Genomic DNA, 13,790 nt, shown 5'->3' on the forward strand with positions numbered 1-13,790 from the left:
TGCTTTATGATCAGCACTGAGGGAAAATGGAGGAAAGGGAAATCAGTGGCCTTTGTTTACCTTAAGTGAAAAGTAGTATTGATTCAGTGAGAATTCTACACAGGCTTAACACAAATTTTAAGTGTTTTATCTTGGTTTATGTGGTAGGTTTGTTTGTTTGTTTGTTTAAAGTGGGGGAGATGTGAGCAGGCCATTAAACTAGTAAAATAAGAAGACAAATACTGACTCGATAACTGAATTAACCCACAGTTAAATTTCCACACAGGGTGGTGCGCCTTCGCCATTTGATAGAAACTTTGGGACAAAAATTTCTGCAAAAGCTATGCAGTGGATCTCCAAAAAGCTGAAAGAAACCTACAGGAAAGGTGCAGAAACACTTGGTCCTATCTCTCGTTTTACTGCCTTCAGTTAGATATTAGTATATGACTACTGCCATACACAAACACATGAATGCATGATAGGTTTAGTTAACATACCTCTTTCCATCTTATTCAGTAATGTCTTGCTATGCTTCCTGCTATATTACCCCTCAAGTGAGGTCAGTATTTTAGATAGCTATTTTCTTACCTGCCTTTAAAAAATGCTAGTATGATTGCAGTTTATTATGCATGAAGGAATTGATGACTACCTAAGTTACATCTGTTCTTCCTTTTTGTTCCATGATGGCTACATGGGAGACAGAAGAAGGTAATATGTCTTCTTTGGGAATTTTTATAAAACACTATTTACTAAAATCTAATTTAAAACTGGATGTTAAAATTCAGTCTTGTTGATTAATTACACTGTTTTCATGGCTAATCATCAAAGCTAAATGTAAAAAGTGAAGATCTCCTAACCCTATTAAAGTACTAATTGATGTTTTAATGTTATGTTAAATGTTCAGTAACTGAAATTCACTTTAATTACCCCATTCACTTTAATTACAGAACAAGGGTATTTGGCCATACAAATGTGAATAAAAAAAGTCTTGAATTATTTCATTCTTTTTAGGAAAAGTATTTGCCAATACTGATGACTCAGTCTGTTTGCTGGGAATGCGTAGACGCAACCTTGTTTTCCAACCAGTGGCTGAGCTGAAGAATGAAACAGACTTTGTGTATGTATATGCTGCTTACATTTTAAACATCTCAGCACAGGCTTTCTTTCACCACATCAAATGAACGTCTTCTTCATGGTGCTGACACACAGCATTTGCCAACTGTTTTATTGTGCTTCTGTCTCTGGCCTATATTCAGCCAGTGATTCACTTTGATTGTTCACTTGTCTTTTTGAACAACTCCCTTTATGCTTTCTAGTCCTTATACTTTATGAAGTTCTCTTTTATGAATTCTGGGAGCCCACTGTCTTTTTTATCATCTTTGCTCTAATGTCTGGAATTGGTTTACTTCTCATAAAATTTAATAGAATAGTAGAGTGGTGTTTTTGTGCCTTAGATGGCATTTTATCTATGAAAAACTATCCAGTAAAATCTATTTTTTTCCTTCAGTGTTCTGTTTTTATTTTTTCCCATTTTGTTGGTGCATATAAGTATTATATGCACCAACCCAATGCAACCCAATAAATAGCAATACTTGATCCTCTTTGTTAGAATATTCATGTTAATGTTCTTAAATTAGCTACACATTGTTTGCCATGGCTACTAAGTAAATATTTTTTTTTTCCTTCCGCCACACCACAGACATAGGATTCCCATGGAGCAATGGTGGCTGAAGCTGAGACCACTGATGAAAATCCTGGCCAAATACAAGACCAGCTATGATGTTTCAGATTCAGGCCAGCTGGAGCATGTTGCTATGCACAGCCCAAAGGAAGCAGAAACCGGAGCCATCTAAAGAGATCATTTTTAGATTGTTGTCATAGATGCACATTGTGAGTAACAATGCTTTAGAATCGTTACAGCTTTGTTTTGTAACATTTAAGTTATTGTACCAGCACTTTATGTGAAACAAGACAGTCACGTCACACAAATTTTGTCCTATATTTGTGTTACGTTTGAAACAAATCCCAGCATCTAAGGAATAAGCACCATTTTACTCATACTATCCTTTAACAAAAAAGTGCAACACTGTTCTATGCACTCTGTAAGTTACTCACCTACTGCACTTTGTTTCAGAGTACTTACACCCAAAAGTAAGTGTAGATGGCTAGTTTTATGTTGAGTTACAGGATGTGCTTAATGTATCTGAAGTGAAATAAAGTACTGTTGCAAACATCTTAAGTGTGATGTGTCAAAATGTATTCACCTGCTTCTAACCACAAATAGCAAAAATCCTTCATGAAGGATTCTTTACAGACTAATGAAGGAAAAAAAGCATCAGTCTTAATTCCCTATCTAGTGAAGGGGGGAAAAAAAAAAAGCAACTCTTCTACTTTTACTTGTTTCATGTTTCTTTTTCTCTTACTTTTGTTAAGGCTATAGAAACTCTGCATAATGAGGGCAAAGGGTAGAAATAACCTTATTTGTTAACCTAATTTTAAAATTAAACCAAACTCTTTTCTTAGGCTGATTTGTTAACTAGATGATGACCAAAAAAGTACTAAACCATTTCATACCAAACGTTGACTGAATGTTGCCCAAATAAACAAGATAAAAGCTGCACTGTACACAGACTCATTAGTGATTTGCCCACTACACTGCCATTCACTACAAACTTGCTGTGAGGTGGAAGGCACTGTCAAAAGCTCTTCTAGCTGTAGGTGGTTATTCCACCTACAAAAGAATTAATTCCAGCAAAGGCAGCTGGAATTAGCATACCAAAGAATGGAAGCTGTAGTATAAGAGACTTTTTTAAAATTTTTTATATATCCAACAGCAGACATGATTTCAAACAAATACCATTTAAATCTCTGGAGTTCTACATATACAAAAATATTTAATTTATATAGTATCCATATGAGTCTCTTGAGTAAAATATTATGGTCTTTGTCCTAACAGAGCAAATAATTCTTGCTCTCAAATACTGGGTGGTTAGAAGATTTGACAACATGGTTTTAACTGGTTTGTTGCGTGTTGTTAGAAGCAGCAATGAACATTTAAGTTGGACCATGGGCCAGTTAAAAGTTAATATAAAAAAATAATTAATTTAGTCACAAAGATTGGCTCGTTTTAAATGAGCCTGGATGTTCAGCAGCAATTCATCGTTTGACCCATGAGGGATCTTTGGTAATATCTGCGTTTTCTGGGCCAAGTACCGCCAGACCACGTGTGCTCTTCCCAACTGCAAGATACCTGCAAAAAGAAATAAAAGAAAAGTTAATGCATTTGGTTATCTGTACCTATGTTACACAGTTTAAAAGACTGATTTCAGGAAAAAGTGCTGTCTGATATGCACCTATTGTTTGCTTTTATAACATCTTTTGGATTTACATTTTTCCCCCCCATTAATGATGGTACAACAGTCAATAGCACCTGGCCATAACTAGCCTAATCTGCTTAAACAGATGTTCTTCTGTGTGAAATTCTTAACTCTAAAGTGCAAGTCAGAAATCCAAAGAAGTACACTATGTTAGGAGTCCAGAAGAACCAGCTCCTTTAGCCAGGAGCTGGAAGTCTGAGTGTACTCTTTCTTCAGGCCCTTTCCAGGCTTTTGAAAAGTAAAATAATCCCTCCTACATTCTGAAGTTGTAGGTGAATTACATCTGTTAAAATTCAATGATCAGAATATAATTAACATCTCTCTAAGGTTACAAAAACAAATAGTGGAAGTAGTACAGAAGACCAAGGAAATTCAAGAACTTAATTATGGTAACTTTAACAAACTTCTCTGATTTGTTCAGTTTTTCAAGCATCTTTTTTTCTCTGAAGTTGAGCATAGACTTACTTGTTTGACACATTAACCAGGTTATCACTGTTGACAGCAAAAAGCTGCTCTCTGTGTGACTGCTTCATTTCATCTGAAATCCCGTATAAGAAATGATCCATACCTAAAACAAACAAAAAAAGCCGCATACTGCAGTGATGTACTGGAAGGGAAGAATAGAGCCTACAGTTTGACCATTGTTCTGAGACAAATTAATTGTCAATCAAATGTCAAAAGTTAGAATTGAGTAAGTAAGTTTATTTTTCTGAGGTAGTAGGAGTTTGCTATTTAGAATTTGTATTATATAGTCTGGCAAGTTTGCCAAAAACCTAAATGTAATTGGGATCCAGAAAACCTAAAGAAATAAACCAAGGCAAAACAAAACATGCTAACAAGATTCATTCTAAAAAGTCTCAATACTTTCTAAAATGTTTTAGCCAAACTGGATTTCATGCAGCTTGTACGAACAACCTCTTAAAATTTTCAATCAGCTGTAATATACATGCCAAGACAATGGTTTAATCACCTTTTGATCAAGCTACATACAGAAAGAAGTCTGCATACAAATACTTTATTGCTTTTGTTGGAATACTTACCTACAGTATTTCAGCATCAATATTAACATGAATGTTATGCATGGAGCTATAACCAGAGAACTCCAAAATAACCATAGCAAAGATTTTAAACATGAAAATAATTACAGAAAAAAAGAGTAGGTGGGAAAGACATCTGGAGACAGTTAACTCATCCAAACTTCTGCCAAAGGCAGGATAAAATGAGATAAGGTTGTTGAAGACCCTATGCAGGACCAAATAAATAACAGTAGTATTAAGGGATAGCTATTTGTCTCTGCAACAGATCCTAGGCCTATGGAACAATGTTCTTCACTAAATTTGTCACAGCTGCTACAGCACATGTTAAAATTAAATCACTGCTCTCACAAATTACAACATTCAATATGCGTTCATTTCACTCATATCTGCACCTAAAAATGATTACTTTTTTCTTTAAAATTAAATTGCCCAGGCCAAAACCAAATTCATTTCAAAGAACACGAAATCAGCTTTTCAACACGTTTTCAAGTGTTATTTAACAAACTAGCGTTAATACAAATACATATTAAAATAACATTAATTTTATTCCTATAATTACTTAAAGGAAAGGAATGTATTTTAAATTAGCAAGTTTTGAATTGAATTTAAGCTGAGACTTGGAGAAGGAAGGGAAAAGTGAGGAAAGCAATGCAACATGTAGGCAAACTAAAAAGAAGATGCGAAGATACTACCAACTGTGATATGCATGCAGATATGTAAAGAAGGTAACACCCTCCACTGTGGCATTGCTATGCTCTAATTTATTTAAAAAAAAAAAAAAAAGCATGCACAGAAGGTTACACATTTGTAGTCAAAATGTACAGTTGTGTCAGGAAAATAATTCTTCAATTCTATTTGTCTTTAATCAAAAGACAAAATATTTATTTTTTTTGCTTGCTAGCATCTGACTCCCTTTCCAAGCCTAAATTTGTTTCTGTAATATACCTCCATGTTCCAACTGTATTCCCCTGACATCAAGGACAAGCATGAATATGAATACTTCAGTGGAGAGACTGAATGTATGCTATTTCTGAAAAGGGAATAACAGGAACTGAGTATTTTGTTGAAACCACAGTTGTCTTACATCTGCCAAGTACAAATTTTAACATATGATTCAGTTTAGCAAATTAACTGTTTTCTCTCCTTTAAAACTTAAGAACGTACCTTTATCTGAAGGAGCTATTGGTGCATCTACAGCAGCAAATACTGCTAACTTAGCTTCATCGATATCTTGTTGTGTGAATTCTCCAGATTTGGCCCATTCAACTGCTCTTTCAAATGTTTTCAAGGTGGCTAATGAATTTGGGTCTCTTAAAGAAAAATAAATAAAAAAAAAGGTAAAATTAAGGGCTTCAGTCTTACAAAGTGAAATACTGTAATTACTTTGTTCTTAATTTAGAGTTTACTATTCATTACGCAAACATAGATACACGTGGATTACATCAAATGAGAAACCTACTTTTTGTTTATGAGATTTTTTCTTAGAGGAAGCAAGTATTACAGTAAACCAGACATTTTTTGAATTTTCAAATACACAAGTGCAGCAAGTTCACTTGCCTGTAAGTAGTTTCAAGGCAGTGTGCAGAGAAGTGGCATTCAAAAGATGGTAAGCCAACAGTGTTTATAATGCACTATCAATTCACTGTTGCAACTTAATAAGCATTAACTTCCATTAATATCAACAACAGTAATATTTATGGTATACCACCTTATCTCCTCTAAGTTGCTCTTCCTGCTACACCTCTTTTTGCTCTCTGTAAAACAAGTGCAACAGGTTGACAACTACTGAAATACTAACCAGGACAAGTCCCACCACGTTGAAACTTTGCAGAGGCGCAACACTGCTCAGATTTTAGGCAGGAATACTGTCCAAATACTGTGATGGACTACCTTTGGTCTAGGAAAATTATTTAAGCTAGGACTCTATGACATTTCCAGGGGGGATTTTATAACTAGTCTTTAATGCTTCCAATTTAAATTTCATCTGAAAGTAGTTTGGTAAGACCAAAGCTGGTTAACTGTTCCAGACTTGACAACAAAAAGCATAAAAAAAGAGACTTTCTCCATTCTAGCTCATCACCAACAATGCTTTCTTTCTGCTGAATCTCTGGTGTTTCCAGACACTGCCAAGGAAGCTGTGTATTTTCAAAACCAGGGCGTTAGGAAACAGCATCATTTCTACTCCATGGTCTCAAACAACAAAATCTCAACTTTTTTTTTTTTCTCCTTGTATTTGCTTATTTATTTATTAAAAAAAAATAAATAAATATGAAGGACCTCCTTAACTCATGAGGAAATAAATGAAAACCAGTCTTACATAAGCCTGGTACACAGACACAACAATGGTTGCTACCAGCAGAGAGAAATTAGACGTTCCCAGGGACAGAAACCAGAGGAGGGGTTTATTAACAAAACTGATGTACATTAAACAATTAATCTCAACATCATCAGTGCTGAATCACTTTCTTTTGATTCAACATAGTTGTATCTCTCTTTCAAGACTAAGTGAAATCAAAACAAATTCAAACAAAGATACACACAAGTGCAGTCAGTAGTTCCCCCAGACATGAACACGAACAAATGCTGTTACCTGTAGGAGTAGAAAGTAAATATGCCGTTGTGGCTAAGTTTAGCACCTCCACCGTAAGCTCCTCCTTTCTCTCTAATTTCTCTATGTAGGAATTTAGATGTCATCAACCGTGCCAGAATTCGAAGGCTGTAATGAGAGAAATATTAACAGCAAAGATGTTAAATGAACGGGATAACAGTAATATTCTCAACTGCCTCTGAAGTTCAAAAAGATCCCCATTTACTATGCACTGCTTCTTCCAATCTACAACAATAACAATACTCAGTATTTAGTAACAGCTGAGCAATGTCACATCATTGTAAGAATTGTTGCTACTTTGGAACATTGCTCGATTATTCCACTTATGTCACTGTAATCAAATACAAAAGCAGCCTCCTACCTGTAACTTTGTTAGTGCAATAGGATTGTCACCTCAGACACATCCAGGTAAGCAGGGCTGTTATTTGGAAGCTAGGGGTTAGTAACCCCTAGTTACTTAATCTCAGCACTTGGCAAAACAGCGCATTTATGGACCTAGCAACATGAAGATTGGTCTGTAAAGAATTTGTCACAAACACACCACAAAGCATTTTTTTTTTAATTGACACTCCATTTTCAGCAGTCCTGTTTTGTTTTGCATTACCCAACACACATACAGAGCTCCCTGCTGATTATGTTTCCTACCTTGCATAGTCCGTAGCTGTGTAGGGAACTGTACGAATGCATTCCCCAATGTAGTTCACTGGGAAAGGAAGTACAAAATGGGTCTTCATCTGGCATGGTTTGAAAGTAGGATCCTAAGAGAAAAATGCATTATTGGCACTGTTAGCAGATAGGAGACAATTTAGCCAGCTGAGGACTATGAAGTGCCACCAAACACACAGACGGTAAAGCTGCCACTTGACCTGTACTGCAATCAGTGACATTCATCTTGCCCCACGTTAGCAATCCAGTAATACAACTGCCTTAGGAAACTTAAGTATGTGGATATTGTACATAGGCTACCCATCGCTGCTCACCAGCATCTCAGCTGTCCATGCCTTGTGTTATTACCAAAAAGCTTTGGTAATAACATGTCTTTGCTTCTTAACATGTCTTTACTTGGACTGAACCAAGCGTTCATAACTCTCCACTTCTATGTCCATCATGTTTGACTCCTACTCAATTTTAGATATTGCAACTGGACAAAAAAAAAAGACACCCCCCCCCACTGTTTTATGAGCAGCAGCAGCTACATCAATTTCTGCTCACACATCCCCTGCAATAAACTTGACTTCTACTTAGAATCACAGAATCATTTAGGTTGGTAAAGACCTTCAAGATTATCAAGTCAAACCATCAATGTGACCAACCAGCTCCCATCACTAAACCAAGTTCCTTAGTGCCATGTCCACACGCCTCTGAAATACCTCCAAGGATGGGGACTCTCCCAGTTCAAAACTTCCAGTCCTTCTCATGTCTCCAGGTCCCTGCAGCACTCACTTCTTTGTCTCTTTCACACATACACCTGCTTGTGTGCTTACTTAAGCATAAGCAGAGCCCTAAGCACCTCCAGAATCTTTTAAAATTTCATTTCAATGCTTCCAAATGTTTCTTAACTCCACAAACCTGCTCCCCAGCCCCTCACACATCTCTGGCTGGTTGGGCCCGGCCCAGTACTACATGCTGGACTTGTAAGCAAGAACCACCTTTGGCTGAGCAATCTCTGCCTTTTAGCTCAATGCTCAGGATACACCAAGTTGTGTTTCTCCCATATAGTCAAATAAAAATTTTCATTTTTACTTAATTGTCACAGATATTCTTTTATCAGGTGTTATTCACATTCAAAATAACTTAGGGAGTAGAGGAAGGAAAAGGGCTGACTTGGAGTGACACCACATGGATCTGATTGTGAAAGAAACCAAGGTAAAAATAAAATCTTGTAAACGTTACTTGCAAGAAACAGCATAAGCGGGAATTTCCTGCATGCACAGATAGGAAGTCAGCTAAATGATCTTCAAACCAGAACCAAAGGGAAGACAACAAAAAGGATGACACAGAAACATGAAGAAGTTTGACGAATGGTTTAGAGAAACAATAGAGTAAGAGTGTAGAAATGTACGTAGCACTATCCTCAACCGATAATGTACTTACGTTAATTAGTTTCCTTGTGATCTGCAAACAATTAAGCATTTTGCTTCCCACAGGTTTGACTTCTGAAGATTTCTACAAGAGACACAACCCATATTAAATGGTGATTTAACAATTGAAACTAAGATTACAATAAATATGGTCCCTACTCCCTTGAACTTCCTGTGTGAGCTTTTGAAACCACCATCAGCCCATGTGTCTTCACACACATAAGCAACCTACTCGATCATTTGTATTTCAAAGCTAAATAAATTTCCTTTGAAGAGTAATTTGGTACTGAAAGACACCAAGAGAGAGATTAAAGAGCCCCCCAAAATTTCAGGCAATTATTTCCTTCATGGGTAGGGAACTGGGAGCCTATTCCAGTCTCAGAAATTAATACTGATGTACATTATCGGAGCAGATCCTTTGTCAACTGGATTGAGCCAAGTACCCTCTGTGCCAAATGTCCATCCAGATAACGAAACAGATTCCTAAACAATTAAGGAACTGCACAATTCCCTATTTTCCTTTGGCTAACATGCCAAGTAAAGCTAAAAAAGAAATTACAGTTTTATGTGACAGAGAACAGAAGAATTTATTTTCCTTCATCCCATGCAAAAGCATCCACCTCAGAGTAACATTTGACAGCTGATCTACAGGATTATTGTTGTCTATTTTACAGGGTGAAGACAGGTACTGTGAGGAAACATAGCAGCTTATCACAGAGCTGACTTGCAAATTTCTTCAGACATCTATGCATGGATACAATATTTTAGATCGAATCATCTTCTGATTGCACAATTGTCTTTACACAACATCAAATCCAACGGTATTTGATGAACTAGTCACAAATGAAGTCATTTCCTACCTCAATCACATGGGGTCGAACAGGTTTTCTCTCTTTTTTACTTCTAGTTATGCCCTTTATAAATTTCTCTACTTCTTTAGATGCCTCTGATATCTGTTGAGGTGCTGCATTCACTGAACATCTGTTAAAAGCACATATTGAGTTGTTTTTTTTTTTTTTTTTTTTTTTAATGTTTTTGTGGTTTTGTATAGTCCAACATAATTTGCACCTCTATGTCTTCCTAAATACTTTGTTAAATTGTCAGAATATGAGATCTGTGATCACTGATAATCATTATCACAGAAATAAAAAAAAAAATACTCATAATGTAGCACTTGGCATGCAAAAAAAAATAAATTCAAATTACTTTGTTCCTTTGCTTGCCCCAAACCAACTTCACTATTGATGATAGCAGTAGCTGTGACCTCCTTCTCTGCGCAGGACAAGACTACACAGATTTTACAAAATAGGAACATCTCATAAGGAAACTAATGACCTCCTTTGTCCCATGGTTTTGAACAGCACAGGTATTTCAGTAACTTTATTCGTCATTTTATTCTTTGCAAACAATATGTTGCAATTTAATGTCACCTCAAATGAAAGTATTTTTCAAACTAATGCTTCTGATACTAAGCACTTAAACACGCCCTCTTACTTTTTCCAATATATACATAAAGCAGATTTCAAAATACCACTATTTTCTGTAAGGAAGAAAAACAAAAAACTATATTCAACTGATATAATACACTATAATAGTATTTCTATCTTGGGCACTTTTCAAAAAAAAAAAAAAAGCAGAAATGTTGATGGAATATTTCTGTAAAACCCAACAAACGGTTTAATCACTTTTGATGCAACAGTTACATCTGAAATTTGCCTTAAGTTTCATAAACATATTAAAAATCAAACAAAATAAACCATAACTACCATCAAGTTCTTAAGGTAGGAAAATGTGGACTAAAAACATTTTTATGAATTCCTTGGGTTTTCTGTTTCACAAAACCCCAACATCCCAGAAAGCACGTTAAGAAATGCCCTTTCATAGGCCATTGCCTCTCTCTAACCAAACGGCCCCTTTTTGTTTTAGCTGGAACTCACCTGATGTTGTCACTATTTAATAGATACTTCTTAATGCGTGGTAGTTTGCGTAGTACTGGTTTAATATCAGGCATTTCTGCTATTCTCTTCATCAACTTCACCTGTGCAGGAAGGCAGAAAGACTACAGATGAAGCCACTTAGAAAGAACCAGCAAAAATTTAGCACTCTAATTCCAAAGTGGAGGATTTGGGCCTCACTAAAAGACGACATTAATTTTTCACCTGATCCATCCCACTAAACATTTCTTGCAGTTCTCCAGAAGGTGTAAGGTTTTTGCTGGCTCTAATAGAGGCATACAAATGCCCACAATCCGGAATCCCATTTGACAGTTCCTGGGCAGTCTTCTTAACCAGCACTCTGAAGTGTTCTTCCTCCTCAAATCGCGGGCTGAAAAAGAGTAGAAGGAGTTCTCTACATCTCAGGCGAAATTGCGCCGATGGGTTTTCACAATACTGACTCATTCGTTCATTATCCCAAGTTCAACAAAGAGCTTTTAGACCATCATTTTTCCAATTAATCCACTACATAGTCATACAAAGGATGACATGCTTAGATTTGCTGTCTAGACGTGGTCCTGAGCAACCTGCTCTAGGTGGCCCTGCTTAATCAGGGGGGTTAGAACAGATGGTCTCCAGAGGTCCCTTCCAACATAAGCTAGTCTGTGAATCTGTAATTTAGAAAGTAGAAGCCACTCAAAGATACAGTTATGAAAGCAAATCTCACAGTAGAATCTCTAAGAAGTTGGGAATGGTTGGGGAATGAGGGGGAAATAAAAAGAAAACCCCAAACACACAAGGGAAAAAAAAAGGAAACCCAATGTACAGTACTTGTTAAATATTTCACTCCATAAATTCATCATGTCTGGCAGATTTCTGTCCAAGCACAGAGATGAAAAGAGCACACCCTGAAGGAAAAAAAGAAACACATACAGGAAAAAAAAAACTTCAGCAATGGAACAAGTAAAGAGCAAGAACTTTTTAATTGAAGTGATGCAGTGGTACCAACCTAATGCTTCACAACACAAAACCACTTTAATACAGGCTGTGCTACTAAAATCATGAAATATGACTGATCTTCACACAAAACAAGCCTGTCAATTACTCTTTTTCAACAGTAAGCAGCAGTTCAGAAACAGACTTTATTTTTCCTCAAAGTACAAGTAAAACTATTCTGGGGATGAGTCCTTCTGCAAAGGATCCCCCCTAACTCAACTTCACAATCCATAGGGAGCAAGCTACAGGAAACAGACCCCAGCAAGTCTGAAAAATCTTAAGAGACATTGCTAAAACTTTTATGCCCAATACTAAGATCTGACAATACTGAAAACATTCAGGATTGTGACATCTATACATTGACAGCAATAGTGCAACACTATGCCTTTCTCTCCTCTGTGCTTTGTTTCCGAAGTTTTTTGCAGCATTCAGAAACATGTTGACAAAAGCTAGTGAAACACTATCTTAAAAGAGATAACTGCAAACACTTCCCTTAACACAAAATATTGATACTGTAATTGTCAACTGTATATTTTACACAAAAAGGTACAAGCCCTTTTATACACTGCTTTCAATGCACATTAGCTGACCCTCTACTGGATGCCGTGATTGACCCTTAACTACAGAGCTTTTATTGTAATTTAACATCATGATGTTTATGATTAATTTACCTGTTCATACACATCCAGGTGTGAATCATCTGGAATGATATGTGGGCTGACAGACATCCCACCTGTTTTAAGCTCTATTTTCTGGGCCTGTTCCCTGTAATCAAGGGCTCCACAACCCATCCTGTGAAAAATAATCAGAGATTTACTTCTATTTTCATTAAATGGCAAAAACACAACTCATATACCAAATGCAAAGGATACTGCTAGGCCAATACTAATTTAGCAAGTAAGTAATTTGGGGCATTATCAAACAAATATAACACTTCACAATTTATATTAAAAAAATAAGTAATACAACAAACTCTTTAGCTAAAACCCACTGCTATTTCAAAATGGCGTAGTAAGTGTGCAGACTTCACAACACCCCAACACTGTTCACCCAACATCCATGTTGAACTAGAGTAGCAACATCACATAACCTGGTATCACCACCAAAAAACAAAAACAAAAACAAACAAACAAACAAAAAAAAACAACACAAAAAACAGATTCCTTCTGGTCCATGTCACTTCATCTACCCTGTGCCACTCTTGCTCCTATGATACGGTCAGTGTTTCTGTGACCACTGTGATGCTACACCCCCCAAAAAAAGTGAAAACTTCAATTTCTCCTGGGCTACTTTTCATTTAGATCAAGTTTCCAATCTATTTGGGGAATGCTTGTGTTGACACTAGGGAACAAGGCAAAGCAGAGACTAAAGGAAAAGGGCAAAGTAGATGGCAACTCAGTGGAGAGAGGAAAGAACCATTGTTTCTGCAGCACACCAACTTATCAGCACCTCCTTCCTAAAAGGACAACTACTTCAAATATTAAAAAAAGTATTATTTCAGTAAGTTGTATTACATCTTACTGCTTTAGCTTCTAGCAAAGTAAACCTCTCACTTTGTAATGACATTGCAGAACAGCGGTACATATGGTTTGAGCTCCTCAGGAAGAGTGTTCAAGCTGGAAACAGCTCTAAAATATACCACGCCATTGGTTGGCTGAGCACAGTACTGGACAGGAACTTCATCAGCTAGGGATCAAAAAACAAGAAAAGAACAACCAACAGTTTCCTTCTGAAAAACAAAAGCATTTCTTGTTAGAGTTACTTTCTGTAACTTCAGA

General features: G+C 36.5%; 2 protein-coding genes across 5 annotated transcripts in view; one reads left to right on the forward strand and one right to left on the reverse strand.

Moving 5' to 3' along the window:
* Positions 1 to 2,212, forward strand: part of PFKP (phosphofructokinase, platelet) — a 44,707-nt gene extending 42,495 nt beyond the window's left edge. For all 3 annotated transcript variants that reach the window (XM_084509294.1, XM_084509295.1, XM_084509293.1), the window contains 3 exons: positions 266 to 365; positions 991 to 1,096; positions 1,679 to 2,212. In XM_084509294.1, coding sequence (XP_084365420.1) covers positions 266 to 365; positions 991 to 1,096; positions 1,679 to 1,832 — 360 coding nt within the window. In that variant the 3' untranslated portion in view covers positions 1,833 to 2,212. The remainder of the gene's footprint in view (positions 1 to 265; positions 366 to 990; positions 1,097 to 1,678) is intronic.
* Positions 2,213 to 2,919: 707 nt separating this feature from the next.
* Positions 2,920 to 13,790, reverse strand: part of PITRM1 (pitrilysin metallopeptidase 1) — a 29,166-nt gene continuing 18,295 nt past the window's right edge. The window contains exons 16-27 of one of the 2 annotated variants that reach the window (XM_084509291.1): positions 13,566 to 13,698; positions 12,684 to 12,804; positions 11,848 to 11,924; positions 11,242 to 11,407; positions 11,020 to 11,120; positions 9,943 to 10,063; positions 9,096 to 9,167; positions 7,647 to 7,759; positions 6,984 to 7,109; positions 5,558 to 5,703; positions 3,822 to 3,924; positions 2,920 to 3,229 (exon numbers count right to left, since the gene is read on the reverse strand). In XM_084509291.1, coding sequence (XP_084365417.1) covers positions 3,136 to 3,229; positions 3,822 to 3,924; positions 5,558 to 5,703; positions 6,984 to 7,109; positions 7,647 to 7,759; positions 9,096 to 9,167; positions 9,943 to 10,063; positions 11,020 to 11,120; positions 11,242 to 11,407; positions 11,848 to 11,924; positions 12,684 to 12,804; positions 13,566 to 13,698 — 1,373 coding nt within the window. In that variant the 3' untranslated portion in view covers positions 2,920 to 3,135. Of the gene's footprint in view, positions 3,230 to 3,821; positions 3,925 to 5,557; positions 5,704 to 6,983; positions 7,110 to 7,329; positions 7,497 to 7,646; positions 7,760 to 9,095; positions 9,168 to 9,942; positions 10,064 to 11,019; positions 11,121 to 11,241; positions 11,408 to 11,847; positions 11,925 to 12,683; positions 12,805 to 13,565; positions 13,699 to 13,790 lie in introns of those variants that run through there. The other variant, XM_084509292.1, reaches the window with a different exon arrangement.

The sequence above is a fragment of the Aythya ferina genome (assembly GCF_964211825.1).
Source record: "Aythya ferina genome assembly, chromosome: 2".
Taxonomy (NCBI): Eukaryota; Metazoa; Chordata; class Aves; order Anseriformes; family Anatidae; genus Aythya; species Aythya ferina.